This window comes from Vanellus vanellus (genome assembly GCF_965231255.1).
Source record: "Vanellus vanellus genome assembly, chromosome: 11".
Lineage (NCBI taxonomy): Eukaryota > Metazoa > Chordata > Aves > Charadriiformes > Charadriidae > Vanellus > Vanellus vanellus.
Genome location: NC_138916.1, coordinates 14,218,100 through 14,241,503, shown reverse-complemented (window position 1 = coordinate 14,241,503; position 23,404 = coordinate 14,218,100). Strand labels below are relative to the sequence as shown.

Sequence of the window (23,404 nt, the reverse complement as noted above, 5' to 3'; positions counted from 1 at the left end):
TGCCCTGCCTTTGGTTTCCTGGGAGGACATACGGGACGGAGCCATCCCCAATTCCCGCCCACACCAGGGAGCCTGGGTGCTGCAGGAAATCACTGCTAAGCTCCTTTTTGCCAGGAAGCATCAACCAAGATGCGTTGTGGTTATTTTGGGCCTGCCCCTTTGCCCGGAGCGATAAAACCGTGGGTTCTCTCTTCTGAGTGCTGCTGTGACCCACACCTCGGTGTTCAACAGCAGTGTTACAGCATCGACGTCTTGCTGCTCTCAAAGTCCCCTTGTGCGGGGTGCCACACGCATGTGCATGAGCTGATGCTTTCTTGTTACCGATTAGGTTTAAAAAGAAAATTAAAATTCTCCAAATCGAAACAGCCACAAGTCAGACATCCCAAAATAAAGTGTTTCCAGTTAAAACGTATCGGCTAATTTCCTCTGTGAGAAAGGCACTAAATGTACTGCTTTTAGTATAAATACACATAGAAGTCATAGAAATAGTTGTAATTGCAAACAGAAACATAAATTACACCCACCAAGGTCGCTGCATTTGCTGCTACTTGTTTATGACCCAACAGCATCAGCAAAAGTGGCTGCAGAGAAGAACAGGGCCCAACCCCCCCCTCCTCTCTGAAAAGGCATGCTGCGGTGTAAGGCCGGATTGTGCCGGGGAACAAGCGCTCCGTGCCCCGTTCAGAACTGCTAGTCAGCACGGGCTTAACCTCAAGCCGATGAGCAGTCCTTGCAGAATTGAATCCTTAAAAGAATTAACAAAACTACATGATTTGCTTATCATATCTGGAGTTTTACCGTAAGAGTTGATTGCTTCTTAAAAGATTTCTTGGGATTTTTAACAAGGCTGACCCACAAGACATACTTTTTGACAAATAAAACATGTGCATGTGACAGAGTTATGTATGTTAATTCTTCACACTTCAAAATATTGACCTTCATGTTCTGCAGTAGCTCTGCATAGGGATTGCTAGCACTGATATTCTTCAGTGCGTGGAGGCTAAACACTGACATCATTATTATTATTTCACTTCATGCAGTATTTCTAAAACCGTCAAAGCAGCTTACTTAAAAATAGCTATGGGAACTGGCAACTCCACTGCAGCGCACAGGCAAAATGTTGAGAAGTGGTACTGAAAGCAGTCGTCTTTATTTTCCCTTTTTGAGTAGGATAAACAAAACAGACGGTGCAACTTTATACAATTGTGCGATTTTACATGTCTTACACGCTTCATTTGGGTTCCATTCAAGCAGTTCGATTACATCCCAACCCAAGTATATACACAGCCAGAAAGAGGAGCTGAAAACAGTTGTGCTATTCCGTTTTTTCTTCTTGTTTTGTTTTCATAAAAAACTCTGGCTTGTTGACACACCTGTAAGCGAACAGCTGGGGCAGAATCCCATACATTATGTTCAATATCAGAAAAAACTGTTTTGCTTCTTCAGGGACTCTGTAGATGTAAGGAGTTCGAGCATGAAGAGAAGCACCAATATGGGAAAATTGAGCCTGTGGTGTGTATATAACGTATATATTAAAAAAAAGGGTAAAGTTGATGTATCTTTTGGAAAGACAGCATAATCTGCATGCAAGTATGCAACTCCAGTGACATTTGCCAAGCCAACCCTTTTATTCCAGAATTATCCATCATACTTTTGCACAGCGGTATAAAAATACAGTCTAAACTAAGGTCATTAATATGTTGGTATAAGAGGCATAAGAGGAACTGTCAGTGCCATGGTAGGAGGTTTATTTGATGCACATGGGGGCACTCATCTTTACATCAGGTATAGGATTTCACCCTTGGCTTATAGGTGATTATTCATGCAACGGGGTCTGCGGTCCTCCCCCGGGCTAATGGCCGCTGGAGCGTGCATCTCCACAGAGCCCCGCGTGCCGCAGCCTCGGCCCAGGGGTGGGGGAGGACTGGCACCCACCCACACAGCAACGTTGTGTTTGGCATCAAGGGGAAGCAGCCAGACACTCGCTCTGAATAACGTTAGAAAATAAAATCTTGGAAGCTATGTTTAGATTCTCTTTTTTTTTCAGTCTTAAACCCAGCCTTCCACATTCTGATCCCAGAACTCCTGATGATTTCAGAAAACGCCTGCAATACTTAGCTTTTGGGCTGGGGCGGTTCTGAAGTATAGGTTAAGTTTACAGTGAAGGTTATATGCAAAGACAAGCTTGCTGGGCTGAAGCATATTTTTAGCATAAACAAACATTTAAAGATAGAAGCGTCAGGGTAGTCGCTGTCTTTTGTCTCCATCTGTTACCTGCTATTTCAAGCCACAGCTCATTCACATTAACTATTGTGTCTCCAATTTTTTCCTTTTATTATTATTTAGTTAGTTTGCAGTGGAGGAGATCTGAGAAGATAAACATCAGTTTGATCTTAAGCAGAGCAGGAGAAAGGGACACCAGGATTTTAGTACCGCAGAGGAGTACACTATGGCCAAATCACGTCCTCTGTTCTGGCTTCAGCAGGAGTTATTTTGGACCCGGGAAGAACACAGTTCTCTTTGCAGTTAGCAAAACAGAAAGTGAAATACAGTGCGGGTGCTTGAATACACACCCCTCCAGCAAAAGGTTAAGCTGAGACCATACATCAAAACAGAAAAGGGAATCGGTTTCAGGTGATTCTAACCACCTCCACTGAATAGGGAGAGCTGATTGAGCAAACCTGAGTCAGGAAACCCAGTAATCAAAGAAATCAAATACAAACACTCTTAAGCAGAGTGCCACTTAGCATATTTCTGTAAATAGCTATGACACAGTAAACAGATGTTCAGGGGCACGCTATCAGCAGCCTTTTTATATCAGCCTCATAACTTGGGTCGTCCCTTGCAGCCTGTTTGTTCTCACCTGTCCTGGGCAGGACCTGCCTTAAAGCACCTGGGTGGCCTCGCTCAGCCCCCTGCTGCCTCTCCTCGCCCAGGCAGCCACAGCACTAGAGCTTGGCAGCAGAGACTGTGTGCTATGAGGCAGCAGGTTCCCCAGCAGCCAGACACCATCAGGCTTCAGGTAGGAGGTCTGGGTCTGTCTGATGTTTACCTGGATGCTAACAGCCTCCTGGTAGTATTTTGGAGCCTCTTCTGGAGTGAACAAGATGCTAAGCTACTTCTCCGTGGAGGATGCCAAGGCCTGCCTGTCTCCAAGAGTGGCCAGCTGTGCATCATAGTAAGTGGATAGCAGATTCCTAATAACTTTACAGTATTCTTGTCAGGAAGAGCTATGAGGGGCTGCTTCGGAGAGACCCAGCACTCCTACAGCCTCCTCGATGCCTTTGAAGATCTAAGCCTCACTGCGTGCTCTTGTCTGTTACAAGAGTTGTGGCACATTAGCGAGCTTTGAGCATTATACAAAGAAAAAGCAGGAACATTTTGTTCTATTTCTAGCCCATGAAGATTTTTACTAGCTAATGATGTACTATATAATTAAATTATTGTTTATTAGACTTGTTTTTCAATGTAACACATTGCTTTTCCCTTTCACTACCATGGAGGGGTTTTAGGTCTGTTAAAGTCACTTTTTTTTTTTCTTATTTGATTTGCCTCTGTGGAAACTGTGTTATGTGTTCAATCTCATGTGTCTTTCCTTTCCGTGACTGTACTCTACTTCTGCTTTTTCCCCCCCCCCCCCCCTTTCTTTCCCCTTTTTTTTTTCTCCCCACTTGGGGCAGGGAGTGTGTCTTAAAAGCAGATCTCTCGCTCACCACTGGTCCAGTCCTGCTCTTCTTTCAAGTATTGGACAGACTTGCACCAAATCCGTAACTTTACACAGTAGGCAAGAGCTGTTAGTTACTTCAGATCTCTGTGCCCATTGCGCAATAGTCTGGCATTGCGGTAAGTGAAAGCGACCAGGAGTCTGTTATTACCTCGCCACAATCGGGTCCTCTCAGCGAATAAGCCATTCCTCAGTGCTTTCTGTTACTGAACCCTAAGGGCAGAATTTTGAGCATCACACCCCTAAACTTTGGCTGAGAAATCAACCAAATGAGATGCTGCAGGTAAAATTTGAAGGTAGCCTTATCCATTTAACATAGAGCCTTTGTTGGCCTTGGCCGGCCTGCTGATCAGGCTGTCCCACAGCAATCGGAAGCTGCCTGCTGCTGGACATGGCACTGCTCAATGTGACAACAGCAATTTGCATATGCCTGCTACTCATTAAGCTTCTTGTCTGTATGAAATAGTTTGGGTTTGGAGTTTTTTTACAATACTTTTTGCCAGTAGCCTACTCATAGGCAATACTTTGAATATTTGAATACTTCTTAGCCTGTGGTGAAGAAAGCCGTCTGGCTAGGGACAGAGAAGGGCCTGGAAAAAGGCTTGGAATCCTTCTTCACTCTGTGCCTTCTCTCTAAAACTGACTATAATCAAGCAAAGACTGTAACTTATTTTGGAGGGGTTTGGACCAGGTCTTATAAGCCTAAGGAAAGCCATCAAATAGAATGGGGAGAGAATAACCTAGAAAAAATATATTCCTTGGGTTTAGGTTCTCTCGTAAACAAAAGGCACTGCAGAAACTAGTCACCAAAAACTGCAGGATTCAGGAAAACACTTGGAGTAGAGAAAAACTTTCTCCATCGGAAAGAATAGGGAAGTGGGCTATGGAAAGTTGGTGAGACAGAATGGTTTTGGATAGCAGGGCTACGGCTCTTCATCCCTTCTTGTGTGGCTCACTTGCATTGGGTAATAGTAACTTAATCAAGTTCAGAGGCTATTCCAACCCTTTTGTATAATCAAAGCTCCTGGTACTTTAGTTGTGTTACACTTAAAGAGCTCTCCTGAAGCTGCAGAAAGTCTAATAATCGTCACAACCTGGGTTTGGAGTCTGACTGTTAGTAACAGAATAATTCAAGCTGAGAGCTATATGTAACTGAAAAACAGTAAATATTTCTCTGTGCGTGAAGGGCTAGGCACTCTTTCTTAGTTTAGATGCATGACAAGGTATTTTGAGACTTGTTGTAAAAAGAACATGCTTCATAATGATAGAAATAAAAATAATTAAAATCTCCACATTGCCCATCTGTAGGAGCAGTGTTCATTCCCAGGGAGAAATGCCCACTGTTTCTATCGTTAGATAATTATCTTTATTGGACCTTTGGGCATAATAGAAAGCAAAATGTGTTTCACGAACTGTTTATGTTTTAATTACAAATTACAATGTTTTAACTTGAGAAAACAGTAGACAAACCTGGAAATGTGTTCTGTGCCTCAAAATGACCAAAACAAAAAATAATATGGAGAGTCCTCAATTCATTGTCACACACATTTTTTCATCCCAGGTTGCTCACAGTTCACCAAGTCAAATCAATTAAATCATGTTCAGTTGTGGGATGACTGAAGTTCATTCTGCAGTGCATTAAAGTCAAAACTACAAAAAAAAAAAAAAAAAACCAACCACGAAAACTCCCAAATGTAAAGAAACACTTTTTGAATCAGGATAAAATGTGGGGAGTGTGCAGCAACATACAGTTCTATTAATCAGTTAGTTTTCACTTGTGCCTAGGACAAGCTATAAAGAGTAAAATGGGAAATTTTGAGTGTTAGCTTTGGGTTACCAGTAGCTTTTTTTTTCTCCTTGTCTAATGTGTAAATCAGCATTATCCTGAAGCCAAACCACAAGGGACAACAGAGGGGTTTTAGACTTCAGCAACAAAATGTTGTATGTATTAATCATACATCTCAAAGGTACAGAGTGCCATTTAAAAAAAAAAAAAAAGTGTTATGGGAAATATTTAAAAGGGGAAAAAAAAAAAAAAACAAACCCCAAAAAACTAAAATCAAACAAAATGCCTCTGATCTGGGAAGCTCAGCTTTTTGGTAAGTTTGCAAGATCACGATAGTCAGCACACTCTTGACTTCTGGTTTCCTTTCCCTTGTGCTAAATAATCTTTGAAGGAGCAGTTTCTTTCCTGACTGTCTACGGAATTCATGAAACCTGAGTAATCTGTCAGTAGAGAGAGGTTCCTGACACTGGCTTGCCTATTTTAGCTAGCTTGTGCTTTTTTTAGATTAGATTTGGGCCAAACACAGTTGTATAATATTCATGATACCTTTTGAGCATTTAAACCTTCTCATTAATATGTTTGTCATATTCTCTTTTGATACAATTTGGTAATTCAAGATTCACTACAAACCATTTTGGAAACAAAAGTCTTGATGACAATCGCTCACAAGTAGAAAATAAAATGTCAATCCCCAATCCTTACTGGACTGTAGTTTGTATCCATGATTGTGATCTCAGGCCTGAGAAACAAAGTGATGGTCTGTGTGTGTTTAATAGTGGTACCTGAATTACACTTATTGCTGTGTCCCTATGTTCTCATTATTGTTTCAGGATTAGATTTTCTGCGTTGTCTGGATGTTCAGTACAAATCATCACTCTGCCTCAACTGTTTAATGGTCATCTATATGTCATGAGAAGTCTCTTACTGTTCTTGTTGAATTTTTGTTTCCATCAGTCTTCTCATAAGCATCAGCACCATCTAGTAATTAACTACAGTTATTTAAGAGAATCAGAATAGAATGAGTTAAAGTATGATCATTGGTCTGCCTTTGGCAAAACCAGCATGTCTTACTGTTACTGTAGTTTGTGGCCCAAGAGGTTCCCAGAGTTATATCAACATCATCAACCAATATTGTCCATTTTGTGTGACTAGTAGATACTTTTTCCATTTATATTTTTCAAACTACCTAGTTGGCCAGCACGTATTATGGAAACAATGTATTTTACTGTTTTGTTGTGTTTGGATGTTTGGTTTTTTGTTTTGTTTTTTTTTTTTTTTTTTTTCATGGTGGACTGTCACAGCTTTAAGACAGGCTTCCTTCATGGTCTCAGCTAAAGAGTGCATGGTGCTTAACAGGGTTTAAATGAGCCTAATAAAAAGATTCTGCAGAAGGAGAGAAGTCTGCTAAAGCAAGAATGCAGTCATTAGAGACATGTAGTAGGTTTGATTCTCCACTCCCTTAAGTTAGTTTTTTACAGATACAAAAGGTGATCTGAGTTAAATGGCATAAAACGTGCATGGGAAGAACAAACCCTGGGCCCCTTATTTATTCCATGGATCTCTACTTGTTAACTTTTAATTCAAAAATGAACATTTTACAAAGAAATACCTGAGCTAGTCCTCCAGCATGTATAAGGGTTAAATCGGGCATCCAGGAACAACCAGGCACCAGTAGGCCATACAGAGCAATCACATAGTATGGCACAGAGTAGAACATGTATGCCAGCATCTGCATTTTAAACAGAAACATTAGTCGCTTTGCAGCGTGAGGGAGATGCATTTAAAAATTAGCCAGCTGCCGACTGAGGAGTTGAGACTATGCAAAACTATACTCCTGGCACCAATGATTCCCAGGCCTCTTGGCAGCTATAACTTCTCTGAGAAAAGTTTCACACCTGGATGCTGTTGACTGGATCCAGCTACCCTGAGGCCTCCACTAATATTGATGGCTGTTGTCTCTTTGCCCCATCCACATCCACTTCATCCCAGGACACGTTTTCCAACCCCTCGCCATCTTGAGACTGTGCCAATAACCATGGCTTGGCCTAACTCAGTCTCCAACCCAACATGGGTGTCCATTTCTCAAGTTCCATCACACTTTTGGTTGGGAGGTATGAGATACACCCCAGCCACCCCTTTCCCAGAAAGAAGAGGTCCAACAGAGGCACATGGTTTCTGCTCGTTGCCTCACTCCTGAATCCTCTTGCCATATTGGGCCCTGCCTCCATGCAGCAGCCAGGGTTGCAAAAGAATTGCAGACTTGCAAATACTACAAAACTAAAGCAAAACATTCCCTCCTCTGCAATGCTTGTGTAAATAGGGTTTGTAAAAAGTGTCATCTTTCAAAGTGTCATGTGTCACTGGTGACAGAAGGGTAACATGAGCTAAAGGAATCCAGTTCTACTACACCCCTTTTTGCTCCATTATTCCAGGTTGAAAGTCTACTTTGCCCTTCTAAGGAAGGGGAATGATGATAAAAAGCATGCAGATCTGTTTCATGGACTATATTAAAAGAAGCCTGAGTAATTAGGATGTGTAACTCTAGGTAACTGATTTGAATCTAAGTTAAGTTATCACAATGAAGAGTTGATACCCTGTAACGGCTGTAGTAGAAAACAAAAAATACCATTTAACTTGCTATGAACAAATACCTCCCTTATTGCTCTTGTCATCTGTGAAACCCATGGCTTCATCTTCGCGCCAGTTAACAAATCACTTCTTAACACTCTAAGTTCCATAGTCAATGCTTTACCTGAAGCTTAGGGTAGGCAGCAGGATCTTTTATATAAGGCTCGTGAAGTTGAATATATAGCCGGCAGAGTTCAGCAGGGCAATCCAGAGCAATCTAAGGAGAATTTTTAAAACTTCCTGTGAACAAAGAATTTGTTCTAAACAGAGCTAACCTGACCCCTGTTACCAGCCCTAAAGATCCACTAGCAGCCTGCAGCACTGCTACCCTGGAGGCTTGCTGAAACTGTATTGCAGAGGTGATCCATTTGGTCACCAATTAAAAAGCTGAAGTGCGGCCTCCTCTCAGCTCCTGCTCAGAGGGCTTGTGAGGAAATGCTGGCAGCCTGCTGGAGGGATTGGACTGGAAGAGAATTCAGTTGGCTGGCTATGCCGTAGTAAAAGTAAATTGCTATTGATTTGCTCTGATAAACAGACTTTGATCCCAGCAAATGAACTTTCCAATGGAAAATTGCTCAAACAGTGGAAACTTCGGGTTAAGCACCCAATTTTAGGACAGCAAGCTATGAATGTAGTCCAAGAAAAGAGTTTCATTGTGGCAAGGTAGCAGTGGAGAGCAATGCACAGACAGGTGTTACTTATAATAATAATCTGAAAAAGAGAGTAGCAAAGGAGAGATGATTGGATTTTACATTCCTATAGAAAGAACAAAGTTCCCAATAAACATGGAGAGACCCGGTTGCAAAAGTAGTTTCTTTTCATAGTAGCCCTTAAAACTACTACTACAACAAAAAAAGTAAACTATTCTAAAATAAGTTAGCAATCTCTGTCAACGGCTGTCACTGTAAGTGTTTTATGGCAAGGCATCATTAATGCCGAAATTTCAGGACTGAACAGTAAGATTTATACAACTTAATTTCATGTGTATTTGTTTGGGAAATTTGGGAAATGCAAAGATATACAAACAGTGGATATTCCTCCCTGTTCTTTTCCAACACGGGCATCCAAGAAGCAGGTCTGAGTGGACTCTAATGGATTATGTTTTATTAGCTTTTTCACAAAATCATGGTTACTGCCTCTTACACAGAGATGTTCAGTTGATCTCTGTATGTATAAGTAAGGGTAGTAAGCAGTTCCTGTTTGGTAAAGAAAATATATAAGGAAATGTCCACATTAAAAATAAAAAAAAAAAAAAAAATCCTCTGAGAAATGAAGAAGTGGGATTGCAGTGAAATTACAGGTAAAACAGCTGATTAACCTGCATCAGTAGTGCTCTGAAGTAGCACAATCTATAAGAAATAAAGCAGTCTGACAAGTTAGAAAAAAAATATTTTTTTAGAGGCAAGTTTTCAGAGAAAGAGGAGAAGATGACAGAGTAATGCAAGCAGCAGAACTACACAAGGACAATCTGCGCTAGGTAAATAAATTCTTCCTTGGGTACTTATTGTCACCTCTTACTTGACTTATTCTAGACAAGAGCAGATCTACAAATCAAGCAAGCAGACAGTTGTCTAAGACACCTGAACACTTGAGCTCTGATCACTGAATGATACACAACTTCCCTTCTGCTTAAGACAGAAAATGCTTTAGAGCTGACAGAGGACTAGATTTATCTACTACGGGATTTGTCTGCTTCGAACATTTTCAGTACTGATTCATTCCCTCAGAAATTTTAATTCAATCAACCATGCTTAAAAAGTAAACATTTTGAAAAATCAGCTCTTGGTAAGTGGAAACAACAGGAGTTGTTCAGGTAACATGGATAAATCTTTTTTTTTTTTTTCAGGTGGAAATGTTCTCCTCTCTCATGCAGTGTAAATTAACTTGGTTTCCTATATAATTTTAACTATGCATCTCTGTTTAGAAAACCACAAATACAGGTTTAATTTAGTTGGTTTGTCTCCATGTTCTTGGCCATAAATGTAATGAAAACAGTTTTAAGTCATGTTGATCTGCACTTGGGATGCTATTTACTCTTGTGATTGTGCACCTCCTTTTGAAAAACATACTTTACACAGGGAAAAATGGAGAAGCAAAGCACCACTAATTGTCATAAATAATCATTTTTTCCTTTTTATATCTAAGGCGTATTCCAACCCTGAGAATCACAGGATTTCCCTTGACCAAAATGTACATACTTTTTCACACAGAGACAATGATTTCAAATTTAAAAGTTTGACTGAAAAATAGAGGCGAGAATAGTAAAATATCTTCAACTTACCATGCCCCTAAATATGCAAAACCCCGTTGCTAGAATGAGGTATGCAGCTAACATTAAATCTATCGGACGTCTTAAGAGTCCTTTCTTCTGGACTTCCTGAACCACCTGCAACAGAACGTGGTTAGTAAGTACATCCTGGGTCCACAGGATATGTATTTAACTCCAGGTCAGTTGCTACAAGAACGGTGAAACATGATAATAGATGCGGTTAGTTCTCAGTTACATTACCCTATTTATCCACTGACTTCAGAGACAGACTTCCACATCTAAAAAGGTGACTTCAGACTTTACAGGACGCAGTGAGGAAAACTAATCTGAATAAATTCTAGAAATGGATCATTCCAACTAAAGTCATTTCAATACAGATTAGTTTACTTTCAGAGCAACCTAAATCAAATGAACACTACTCTAACTTTGCAATCATATAAGGCTTTAAAGCAGCATAACTAACTCTTTCAGTTGTGTCTTTTGTTAATTGGAATGAATTCACTTTCCTGAATGTCCCTATGTAGAAAAGCTTTGGAAGTGTAGGTTTGTCTCAAATATTTGAAGTGGAATCTAATGCATTTTGTAAAAGGACTGTTTGGAGGGACAGCTAAATGAGGGTCCATCTCATTACTGACACTGAATGCTGGTTTTCAGCAGCCTGTGACACTATTGAAATTAATGGAATATCACTGGCATAAAATAAAAGTTTTTCTGTGGCAGTTGAGTTCTCTGCTGAGTTCAGTGAGAAAATAATACATTTTAACATGTAATGCAGAAATAGAGAATAAAATGGGTGGGTGTGTGCATATGGAGCATGCGGAAAGTCCTCCTTTCATTCTTTTATTGCTGTATGCTATGGATTCCTCTGACAGGCACTGAAGCGCTTCTCAGGATCTGGATCTGGTTTGTTCTGTACCTCTTTCCTCAGCTTCAGAACAGGAATCCCCCTGCGGCACTGCATGTGAGGGGTTCACACTCTGGTAGCAAAGGCCATTTAGATATCTAACATGGAAGATGGCTTGGAGGAACCAAAGCCATCTCTTTGCCTATGTGGTAAAACTTACAAGACCCATGGAAATAATTTGTGGTACACGTTCAGCACTGTGTAGTCACAGACAAAATTATAAACACATCAGAGTATCCTTCTGTGGTTCAGAGGGAAAACTTCCCCATTTATGCGTGTTACTCATTTCCTCTTCCTTTTTATTAGCTGTGTGTTGGCATGCAGGCAGCAAAAGAAAAACCTGATTTCCTTCCTGTTATACACTTGTGGAATTGTCTCCAAAGCACAAAACAATAATTAGGATGTAAAGGCACAGTTAAAAGCACTCGGGATCAAGATATTCACAATGAAGTTATTGAAACAGGAGAACTGATCTCGCAAGCGCAATTCCTGAGTAAGAACTGCAAGATCCGAAATGTAGTTTAACAAAAACAACGCTATTTTAAACACATAGGCCATCCCTTTCATAAAGCTTTTTCTTTTTTTCTTTTAAAGGATCTTTTTCATTAAAAAAAAAAGTGATACCTTTGTTTGTTTTTCAAACACAAATAACAGGTCTGTTTTGGCAGTACGGTGTCACTCCACAGTATCTAAAGTACTAGTGTAGGAATATTTATAATATTACCTGCAAAGAATGTCTATATTCTAATATTTATTCCTATGAAAGACAAAGGCCTCCCATGGCTGCTGAGTTGCAAGTCATTTTCAGATGTAGACTACCTAAGGATAATGGAAAGTTTGAGGGTTGATACATTTTCTTTCAACTTTTTGTCTAAGTATGAAGCTTATATATCACTCCTCCTTTCAAAAAGTATATTAAATGAATGTGTGTATTTACTGTGATCACAAAGCTATAGCAGAACTTTGTATTTAGAGGTTTTGGAGACAAATTAGTGGAAACAACCTTTGGTGCAGGATGAGTTTGTGAAATTGCCAGGACACAGAAAACTCACACCTTTTTTCTCTATGCATACATTTATACAAACAAAATGAAAATGCAAAGCTAAAAAAAAAAAAAAAGCAGAAGCAAGAATTTGAAAGTCAGTCTGTGCTTTGCTGACAGACCCCAGCTACACAGTAATTTTGTCTTACCCTTCTTTTACACAGCAACATCACATTAATACACGCTAAAATGGATTGCGTGTTCAGTACGCTGGCCAAGTAGAGATGACCTGCCAAAGGTTTCCCATTTATTGCAAACAACATTGAACTCTGCACAGATCTCACCAACCCTGCTGTTTCTTTTGTGTAGCAAGGAAGTGTGTAGGCACGCTTTGCAATTTCTCTTACTTCCAGGGAAAAGCTATTTTCCATAACTTCATAGAGGCTCCTTACATGACCAGTTTAAGGAATCAGAATAATCTTGTGTGCTGTCCACAGAAGTCAGTCCCTTCAGAATTCATGTGCAAATCTGAATTTCTGTGTATTCTGTTAATGAATTTTAAATTAAACTTTTCTAAGCTGATATACTTGTAGATAAATCTGCTGGGCTTTGTAAACACCAAACTTGGTTTGGTTCCAAATGAGGGCATAATGCCATTCCTCTCCAATGCACCCACCTCTATTAGAAAACACCCAAAATTTGATTACCTTTTCTCTGTCCCCACAGTAATTTTTTTTAATACTATAATATAATATAATAATATAACTTATGACATACAAGTATCTAAAGGGTGGGTTGAAGGAGGATGGAGCCAGGCTCTTTTCAATGGTTCCCAGTGACAGGACGAGGGGTAACGGGCACAAGTTAGAACACAGGAAGTTCCGTTCAAATACACGGAAACACTTCTTTACGGTGAGGGTGACAGAGCACTGGCACAGGCTGCCCAGGGAGGTTGTGGAGTCCCCTTCTCTGGAGATTTTCAAGACCCGCCTGGATGCAGTCCTGAGTAATGTGCTTTGGGCAATCCTGCTTTAGCAGGGGAGTTGGACTAGATGATCTCTAGAGGTCCCTTCCAACTCTGAAAATTCCATGATAATAATATAGCAATTAATACCTTGGACAACAGAATATACCTTGCTTGTGTTGCTTTCATGTAAGTATTTTTCTATATACTTGCACTATCATGTTTAAAAGCATTATTACATTTTCTTATTTTTCATCTTTTAACACCAACTCTGAATAATGATAACTAAAAGAAGTTCAATTTTACAGCTAATTGCAAATAATCTATTGAAAGAGAACTAAATATTTTCAGGACTTACAATGATTAGCTAACTGATTAGTAGCATTACACACAATTACTTCCTGGAAACAATACTTAATTTAGGACTGAGAGAGCTGTATAAAAATAAGAAAAATTCATGAGTAGTCATGTTAAGATTTAAAGGTATTTTAAGGTATACAGTTATTGAACCCAAGTATTTATGGTCAGATACAGAGCATAACTTAGCTGTGAAGATAAAGTATGACTTCCAAAAAAAGAAATTACTTAGGAAGGGTAGGAGGCCCCATTGAAAGGAATCAAGGCTTTTTCTATGACCTTCTGAGCAAGGAAGTTTATGTTTACAAGAAAGGATTCATTAAGAATTGCAATGTTAAATTTTCAGATCACCAGGTTTTTATGCACTGTCTTCTTGAAATAGACTTTAAAAACAAAGTTTCTCTGCAATATATATCAAAGTAAGATATCAAACCTAGGTAAGCAGTTTAACTCCTGATAAGCATAGGAAACATGGCTATATTTCAGCAAATAAGCAGTCCATCACGTATCTTCTATAATAGCAATTTCTGTGGTGTTCTCAGTACATGAAAACAAACTGAAACCTTCATCCATCCTCCATGTGAAGGATGTTCTCACTAATATATCGCAAAAAGCACCATCACTACCTTTAACTATACTTAACTTCTCTATCCTGATAACTCTAAAGAATGTGTTTCTGGCTAGAATTAGTGATGCCTTTTAGTAAATAAGCTCAAATTGCTTTGGGGTGGGGCATGTGGTTTCCTATAAGCCTATGCAGGAGGGCAGAACTGAAGTCTCCCCCAATTTGCCTTTGATAGGGATTTGCCATAAAAGCGGTGATTCTATAGCAGTTCTTCAAACTTCAGGAGATATGAACATCTGTCTATACCCCTCTTTCCTACTGAAGAATCATGGACAGACGGCTGAATTTTCTCTTTCATACATTTCTGGGAAAATCTGTCAGTGCATCATCTGCTGTTACTCTGTGCCAGAGGCTATGCCACTTGCACACTGCCTGCCTGTTAGCTGTGGAATAGGAACTGACTCCTCCGTCTGTGTCCCTGTTTTCAGTTACAAAACAAACCTGACAGACCCAGGAGCTCTTGTGATGCAAAAATATTAATTGATTATATTACTTACAACTGATATGCTGTGCTGTGGCAATAAACTGGCTTGCTTATAGCAACAAAGAGTTAAAGATCTGCTCTGTGCTTTGTAGTTCAGGGATTATTTTTTTTTTATAAGACAGTGCATAAACTATTATCACATTTTTTGATTGCTCAGTTAGTCTTATTACAGCCCAACTATTAAATTCAAAGGCAAAGGTCTAAGGAGTTTTAAGCAAACATTATTTTTATAGATTTTTTTGATAAACAAGTGTGTAAATTATTGTCATATCAATTAACGTACAATGTCTTCCCTATAAAATCTAATATTGTAGAACACACATGTAAAAAAATACTAAATTACATTAAATCCGTAAGTCATCTGCAGAAGAATAAGTTCCTGCAGAGCTTCTATAAGGATTTTGTGGTGCTTTATGAAGCTGGTATATGTCAATATTTTCATCAGCTAAGAAACGGAAACAGTCAGAAACCAAATAGATAGAAGGGAGTAACACAATTACACCTAGAACTGGGTTCTTTACTCTAAACATGAGATTCTTTTGCTTCTTCTTTATCCGACCATAATGAAATAGTCCTGCAGTACAGACATTTTTACAGGGTCTACACAGCCCAGCAGCAATTGTCATAACAGTGAACAGTTACAGTACATTCCATGCTCACCAAGGGACCTATAAAACTCAGTAGAAACAGCAAGAATATTTCAGTTTTCCTAACAGTAGCCGACACTGAAATACAATAATATTACCTTCACTGGAGTGTCGTGAGTCACCGAAGGTTGGTTATAGATTCGGAACCCAGCCCATATGGGAAGGCAAATATATGGTATGCTTAAGAAAAAAGCAGGACACACCTTTGTTCCGTATTTGCCTGTTAAAAAAGAATTATAAGATGTACGAGAATTTGTAAGCTGTGTTGCAGAAGAGTTAAAAAATATCCTATGTAATATCAAACCTGAAGCAGCTAACATAAACATATAACATTAGAAATCGCTGTTAACGCAACACACAAATCTTGTTGAAAATCACGTGCTCAATAATGGTAGAGTCACAGGTGACACAGTGTATCAGACAGGAAGCCATTTCCAAAATTAGGGTGGTTTTGAGGGGACAGGAAACCACCTCTGTCACTCTGCACTAAGTAATCCTATAGGACAGGACAACTTTGAAATCTCTTAATGAAACCTGCTTCAAATAGAGACATCATTCTTCAAAAAGTGGGGAAAGGGAATGTATCCATTTTTTAAGATCTGATATCACATTTGTTTTCCAAAGTCCTGATTTCTCCTACAGGCCTGTACTAATATTGAGGACAAAACATAAATTCAGAGAGCTATCCTCATCCCAGGTAAATCAAGAAAAACTGCGTCTTTTACACTAGCTACTCTCTATGTCAGAAAGGAAGGCAGAAGGCATGCTCTTGAGAACAAGTTTCTCAGCCTTCCCTAAAGGAAAGAGGAAGAGATACTGTCGCATTAAATCTGCTGACTGTTTTCTCTGTGGTGCGTGTGTATCTACAAAGGGTGGAACTGGACTGGGCCCACACTGTACCATGAATATTCCTCCTCTGTCATTAAAAGCGGACCATAGCAAGCTTTTCTAAAGCTGTCTGCAGGATTTGGACACATTAACATTTTTCTCAGTTGAACACTTGTCAACTTTGCATCAGTTTAAGCTTTGCTAAAAAGGAAATTTTTAACCGAGGGGGGTGGCACTCTTAAAGGACCACCTGTCCGTAATAATGATGTAATTTTTTTATTATAGTTCTCAACTCTAGCAGCACAGCTATGCACTGATTTACCTTAGAAATATAGGAATGTTAAATTTATTTTGAAAATAGAATAACTTCCAGATTTCACTTTTAAAGGTGATTTGGATGCCTCTTGTAGTCTGCTTGAAAGTCAGACTATTAAGTAAATTGTAAATTTTCTGCGAAGTAAGATTTATATTTTTTATGATACTAAGAGACAGTTATTGTCTCATTGTTAAAACCTAGTTTGGATGAAAGCTATGGGTGTAACAAAATCCATTACATCTTTTTTTTCCTTGAGAACAAGGTAAATTGAAAGGAGTTTCTTTTCCTGGTCTCCATCTTCCCCTCCTCATATTTAATTTTGAAATACCTTGCATCTCTTTACTGATATTCCTAGAATTCCTGTTTCATATTATTACAGAAAGGAACCAATACCGCAGTAAAATACAGATAGCCTAATGCTGAATTTAAAAATATTTCACATGAAAAAATCATATAAATTATGTCCTTACCCACAATGTTTCCAGGCATAAAGACAATGATGCTCATGATAATGGAACCTAGCCAGTAGAGGCCAATGGTTCTATAGCTTTGTCTGTTTAAAAAAGAAAACAAGACATAATTATTGCACCATCCCTAAAAATCCACTACTCCAAATCACCCTCAAATATTATACTGATTGCCATGGTTGTATCTTAGCAAGTAAAGGTTTTAAAATCTGTATCACAAGTCAACAGTGGATTCTTGCCCCTGAGAGGGGGATTTGGAGAAATCCTACATTCATGTGTGAGAAGGTTATCACATGCACAGTACAGGATGTGTGCATACTCAGTCATTTGCTGTTATATTTCACTCATCTGAAGGCTGACTGCAGGGTTTTGCACATCACAGGTTGTACAAGACTAGAAAATAATAATTAATTAATAATTAATTTGATTCTATACATGTTTCTATTACCAGCAGGTACATTAGCCTCTGGAATTTAAGTATTTATTTTCTCAAACTCTTTATTCAGTAGCAAGAAACATAAGAATCTCTAGAAATAACCATTTTCTCTTAAACTGCATGATACTCTCTAACATGGATGAGAGATCATCATCATGCTAAGCAATACATTATCCTATCAAAAATATGTTATTTGAAAAAAATGTTTTTTCACACATAGTTGTAATGTGCATCATCTTTAAGCTTTCCTTTTAACTAACACAAAGCATTCACAGGGGCTACGTTCTGTGCTGCAGAGTGAAGAAGACAGACTACAACTCAATGCATTTGCTGGGCTCATTCAGCTGAGAGAAAGGGTAACTTGGTGATGGTATGGTTCCTGAAAGTCAGGAAATTTTAATCACATTGCTTTGGCCTAAGACATGAAACAGTCCTGAAAGAAAAATCTAAATACTGCATAGAAAAGAAAGCCCATTGTAGACTATATGAAAATGCAAGCAAAGCAAACAGTACACAAATCAAAATTACTTACTCCCATGCAATAGCTGCCACCATCAACAGATACATCAGATAATGAACGGAGCCATCCCAATAACAGATCACGTGGCCATACGCAGTGTTCAGATACGGTTCACCCTAGGGAACATTTATTTTAAAAAAGATACAGTGATTAGAGGAATTATACAAATAATTAATAAAGAACAGTGGGAAACAACTTCAGAAAAGTAACTGATGTTCTTTAGATCCAGAGGTACAATTTTTGACTGACAATACACATTTCCAAGTACAACCATGATTTAGGCAGAATAAAGTATAATTAAATCAGTTCTATAGTTGCAAAATAGGGTGCAGGATGGAAAGGAAAACTATGTATGACTGTCAGCATTGTCCTGCTACATTATGGAAATATTACTTTTCCATATTTTAGTGATAAAAGCTACAAAATGAAGATACATCTAACATGGAACAAATAAAGATATATTTAGCACCATAGAGATCTATCACAGTATCAAATATACTGATGACAACATATAGCCTTGTAAGGTCCAACTCATTTCATGCTAAAGTTCATGGAATCCTTTCAATGACTTCAGTGACTTTCATATCAAGCTCTTGCTGAGCTATTTTTGGTGGATGTTGATTTTCAGCAGCCAGCCGATTCTGCTGACTAGGTGTCTGGCATCATCATTTTTTAACTCTACTTTAATTCCTTTTAGTAAAGTGATTAGGCAAAAATAAAGGAGCAATTTTGTTTCCTTCTTGGTAACACATTTAGGTTAGGTACTGCAGTACTCATCCACTCCTGAGTGCTATCTATGGTTTTCTGCAAACGTGTACAGTCTATTCAATTCCACAGAAGTTAATGCAGAACAGTATTACTTAAACTAAGTGAAATAACATTGGAGCTTGAAAGGAATGCTATTTTTTCCCAAGTGACTCAGTGATTTCAAGTCAGTGAAGGTTTTGTCCATGACAATAATGAAATGGGTCAATGAGCAAATTCAAGAAGACTGTTTTGAACGGGTAAATGGCTATTTTTCTGTGACAAATACTATACCAAGTTATTTACAGTAAATATTTTGTTTACATTTGTAAGCCAAACAATTGTTTACCTCTCTCAAGTAATGAGTCATAAATCCATCAATAATTCCATCCTGTTCCAGTCCAATTATTAGATTCACTACACTGGTAAAGGCAAATACAGCATAAACTGTAATAAGATAAAGGGGAAAAAAAATTAATAAAGATTTGGAATTGCACAGTTGCTTCACAGTCTGATAAATTCAGTCAGGCTGAGAGCTATTGAACTACATGCATCTACTTTGAGGTCACAGATATTTAACATACAATATGACTTTCCCACATAGCTTAGTATTTTTTAATTAGTGGATAGTCAACAAAGTTCTGAGGAAGCTTTTCTTAGGAATGTGAAATTCGGCAGAGCTGTAGGCACGGCCTCAATGGAAAGTCAGTGTCTGCAGAAAGGACTATGTAGCCTTTCAAAATTCTTGGTGACACAAAGCAGACAACCTTGACTGTAGTCATCTCTTGGAAAAGAGGAAGGACAACAAAAAGGAGGCGGAGAGGGAAATGTGACTTGCTATTTTCTGAGGTGAGCAAAGCAAACTGTGTTAGCCACAGCAGTCCATAGGAGAACTACCTGGCAAGTCAGCAAGTCACTCCTTGGAGACAGGAAATTTATTTGTAGTAGGTTTAGGTTTTTTATTTCCTTTGATTTCAGTGTGAACTGAGAGTTCCCGGCCTCACACACAACAGTGCGGACAGAAGCCTACGAGTTGTAATGAGGAGGAAGACAGAGGGCAAATATAGGTGGTTTGTACGCTGCTTTGCCTTTGGGCCCATCTTGTAAAATTTCAAAAAACAGCTAGATTTTTGCTATAAGGTAATCTAGATCTAAGGTTTCCTTTTAAAAGGTAATCCATATATCTATTCTTTTACGGCAAAGTATCAATATCAAAATGTTTGCCCGCGTCTGCAGACAGCCTGAACCAGGACTCGGGGTGGTTTGAACTTTCTTATATATCACAAAGGTGAGTTAACACAGAAGCTAATAAAAATAGGAGAATTAAGAAATTCAATCACAGGAAGAACCAAGCCATGGAGGCCGTTAATCCAAAAGATCCCAAAATCCTAAATGAGTCCACTCAGGATGAGACAGATCTGTGTCAGAGGTCAACTGTGGTCCCTAACTCCTGCTACAAGGAGGATCTTAACAGAGCAGGTATGACAATATTTCAAACACATTCACAACCCAGCTATTATTGTTCTTTTCAAATAGGAGGTCTGTCTTATCCCTAAGCTGGATCTTCTATTTGAGAAGAATAAGAAGGTTAAAAAGAAGCATTCTTTCTCCTCCTTTTTTCCCAGTCTGTCCTTCTTTCTTGGCTCCTTAGCACTTCACCAGACTGGGTTCTGAAGGCATGCCTTAAATCTTCAATCTGAAATAACCATCATATATTATCATGTATATAAATTAACACTTTCTGAATTTAGCCTCATTGTTACCAAGACATACCATAAAACAGTGGGTCTTTTGGTGGTTTTCTTTTGACAAGAACACGAGCCAACAGAGCAATAAAAACCAGAACCAGCAATCCAACTGCAACAAGTACCCAGGAACTGCAACAGTATTAAAGAAAAAGAATTTAAAAGAAAGACAGAGAAAGACAGAATTTTGCTTCTTCGGCTTTTCTTACCAACTATCCTCAAATGCACATACTCTTAAACTTTTAATACTTTAAAAGGCTGTTTTTTAAGTCTATCACATACTCTGTCACAGTATTCATTTTATAGTTTTGCAGAATTTATGCGCTTGGCTTTTCACATGTGACCATCTAAAAAAAGAAAACACAAAAATAGCTAGATAAACAACATATCCAGGAGTCTAGATTTGTCTGACTAAAATCAGTTTTCATACTGGTATCTGCAAAAATAAACAAAAATGATGGAAAACCTAAAGGCCAATAAGAAAAGAATCATTAGGGTCATCTAGTCTAACCTCAGCAATAAATTATCTACTCATGAAATCACATATTTGCAAAAAAACCCACAGAAGTCCCATGGAATAGGAATAGCAGTGTGGAACGCCTATGATGGATCTAGGTTCAATTTCCAGTTTGGAAGTGCTACCAAAGGTGTCTCCAGCCCTATAAGGCAGGATGGCTCGGGGGCTTCAGTAATCAATACAGGTGGGCTTGGCAGAAAAGACCTTTTTTCGGAAGATGGAAGCTATAATGATAGTGCATGTAAAGTGGTGGTGGAGGAAGGCACAAAAATCTTTGGCACAAAGCAAATTTGTCTCCTTCCCCGAGAAACCGTGAGTTAAGAAAATCAATTTGAAATTGGCGTATAGTTCCAAGTGCGTAAATTGTATTTAGTTCTCTTTAAGACAGACTCTCCTTCTCAGTCTTCACTTTTGTGCCTGTGTACAGGGAAAAAAGGAAGGCAAAGTTAGGTAAAGTCCAGAAGCATAAGCTAAAAGTATTTGGCACGTGATTTTATACATGGTACCCCTCTGTGTGTTGAGAAACCAAATTGTGTACAAACAAATAGTACTGACTATGACAATTTCAGCCTTAGTGAAACTTGACTTAAAATTATTGAAAAAAATTGCAAGATCAAATGTTTCAGAATATATACACACATACTTTCTGAGGCAGGATGAGCAGTACTAGCTGGTTGATTTATTTTATGGTTTGAATCTTCTGCTCGTCTGTTTTCCCAGTGATGAATTTATTCATGCCATTACAGCTGTTAATATTGCAGTGACTTTTCACTGCGGTCTATCAATTTGAAATAAATATTGGCAATGAATCAAGCAAGTCAGCATGTGTTATTCGGCATTTCTCTTCCAGTGCGAAACAAAAAATCAAGTTATTGGCCAGAAAGAGGAAAATGAGGACGGAACAGATGTAGCACAGCCTTAAAAATGTGCAGCAAATATTTGTGCAGTAAAGTTGCAAAACACCCCAGGCTGTGAGATCACAAAATACCACACGGACCTTTAAGTACATTGGTTTTTCCATGAGGAAAGACTTTTCTTCTCTAGACCTGCGGTTTATCCTGGGATCCTACCAATTTATTTTTTTCTGACAGAGAGCATATGGACATTTTCAGTTAAAACTCGCACGTCTGAGGGGGTGCCCGAAGCGTGAGGAGCTCTGTGAGGCTGGTGAGTTCTTCCCTTCGTTTTTAAGTAGAATCGGATTTTGTCCGTGAAACGCCGTGAGAGGGGAGCCGGGGGGAGGCCGCAGAGCCCCGGGGAGGCTCCCGGGGGTTCGGGGCAGGGTGCGGGGCCGCCGGCCGACCCCTCCCGGGCCGCTTTGTCCTTTCGGCGCCACCAGCCAGCGCCGGCGGCTCCCCTGCGGGAGCGGCGGTGGCCCGGGCTCCGGGGGGGGACGACGACCGGGACACGCTTCAGGTGATGCGGCACCGGCAGTTTTGAGGGTGCTGTGGTTCCCGGACCGGCAGCCTCGCTCGTGTCCCCCCGGTTCCGTGCCGGCACGGAGGAGGCGGGCAGGACCCCGGAGCGGGTCTCCGTCTCCCGCCCGAGCCCGGCCGCCCGCGGCGAAGCGAGGCCCGGCCCGACCCGACCCGCGCCCTCCGCTGCCCCGGTCCCGCTCAGCGCCTCCGCCGCGGCGGCCCTCTCCCTGCGCCGCCGCTAAAAATACCCGTCGGGCTGCCCCGGCCGCCCGCACCTCCCTCAGCCCCGCCGCCCGCCCGCTCTCCGCACCTCCCCGCGGGGCGGGAGCCGCCCGGCCTCGCCCGCCTCACCTGCCGCCGGCCGCCAGGCAGTTGAAGAGGTATGTGACGGGGATGGCGGTGAGGGAGAGGACGAAGACGCCGGTGGCCGCCGAGGCGCTCATCCCCGCGACGGGAGGTGGCAGCCGCCCTCTGCGCCCCCAGGCGAGCGCCGCGCCTTGCCCGAGGCGCCGCCTCGCCTCAGCCCTTCACGCCCCGCCGAGGGGCGTCCGCCCGCCGGCCCCTGCCCGCCGCCCGCCCTATCGCCGGCGGGCGGGCCGTGGCGGGAGAGGTTAAAGCCGCCTCAGAAACCGGAGCCGCCCCGTGGCTCCTCCGGCGGCGCGGGGAGGAGGGCAGTGGGGCTACCCGCCTGCCCCGGAGCTCCCGGGGGTAGGGCACTGGCCGAAGGGCCCGGAGGCGCCGAGCGCCGGTGCCGCGGCGGCGGGGAAGGGTCCTCCTCCGCTAACCGGCAACGAACGGCGGCGGCGGATTGCCCAGGGGATGCCGCGGCGGTTGGACTGGGCGTTGTGAAAGAGGCTTCAGAGGTTAATTGTTAACTAACGGCACGGCACGAAACGGCCGGTGGATGCAGCCGTCTCCGCGGGATCTTCTCGGAAGCGACGCGCTTTGAGGGGGTGGCGGTAGGTGGGAAGGGGGTTCCCCTGACGTGACTAGTACGGGAGTCGCCCTAAGAAACCCGTCAGAGAAAATCAGGCATCTCTTTT

General features: G+C 40.7%; 1 protein-coding gene across 1 annotated transcript; it reads right to left on the bottom strand.

The window, feature by feature from the left end:
* Window positions 1-34: 34 nt before the first annotated feature.
* Window positions 35-22,825, bottom strand: TM6SF1 (transmembrane 6 superfamily member 1). The gene is made up of 10 exons (XM_082488611.1): window positions 22,713-22,825; window positions 20,455-20,558; window positions 19,031-19,128; window positions 17,950-18,053; window positions 16,985-17,067; window positions 15,469-15,590; window positions 10,420-10,524; window positions 8,263-8,355; window positions 7,120-7,239; window positions 35-1,507 (listed from the first exon to the last, which is right to left on the bottom strand). The coding sequence occupies exons 1-10, from the start codon at window positions 22,802-22,804 to the stop codon at window positions 1,316-1,318; spliced, it is 1,113 nt and encodes a 370-aa protein (XP_082344737.1). The 5' UTR covers window positions 22,805-22,825; the 3' UTR covers window positions 35-1,315.
* Window positions 22,826-23,404: the final 579 nt, after the last annotated feature.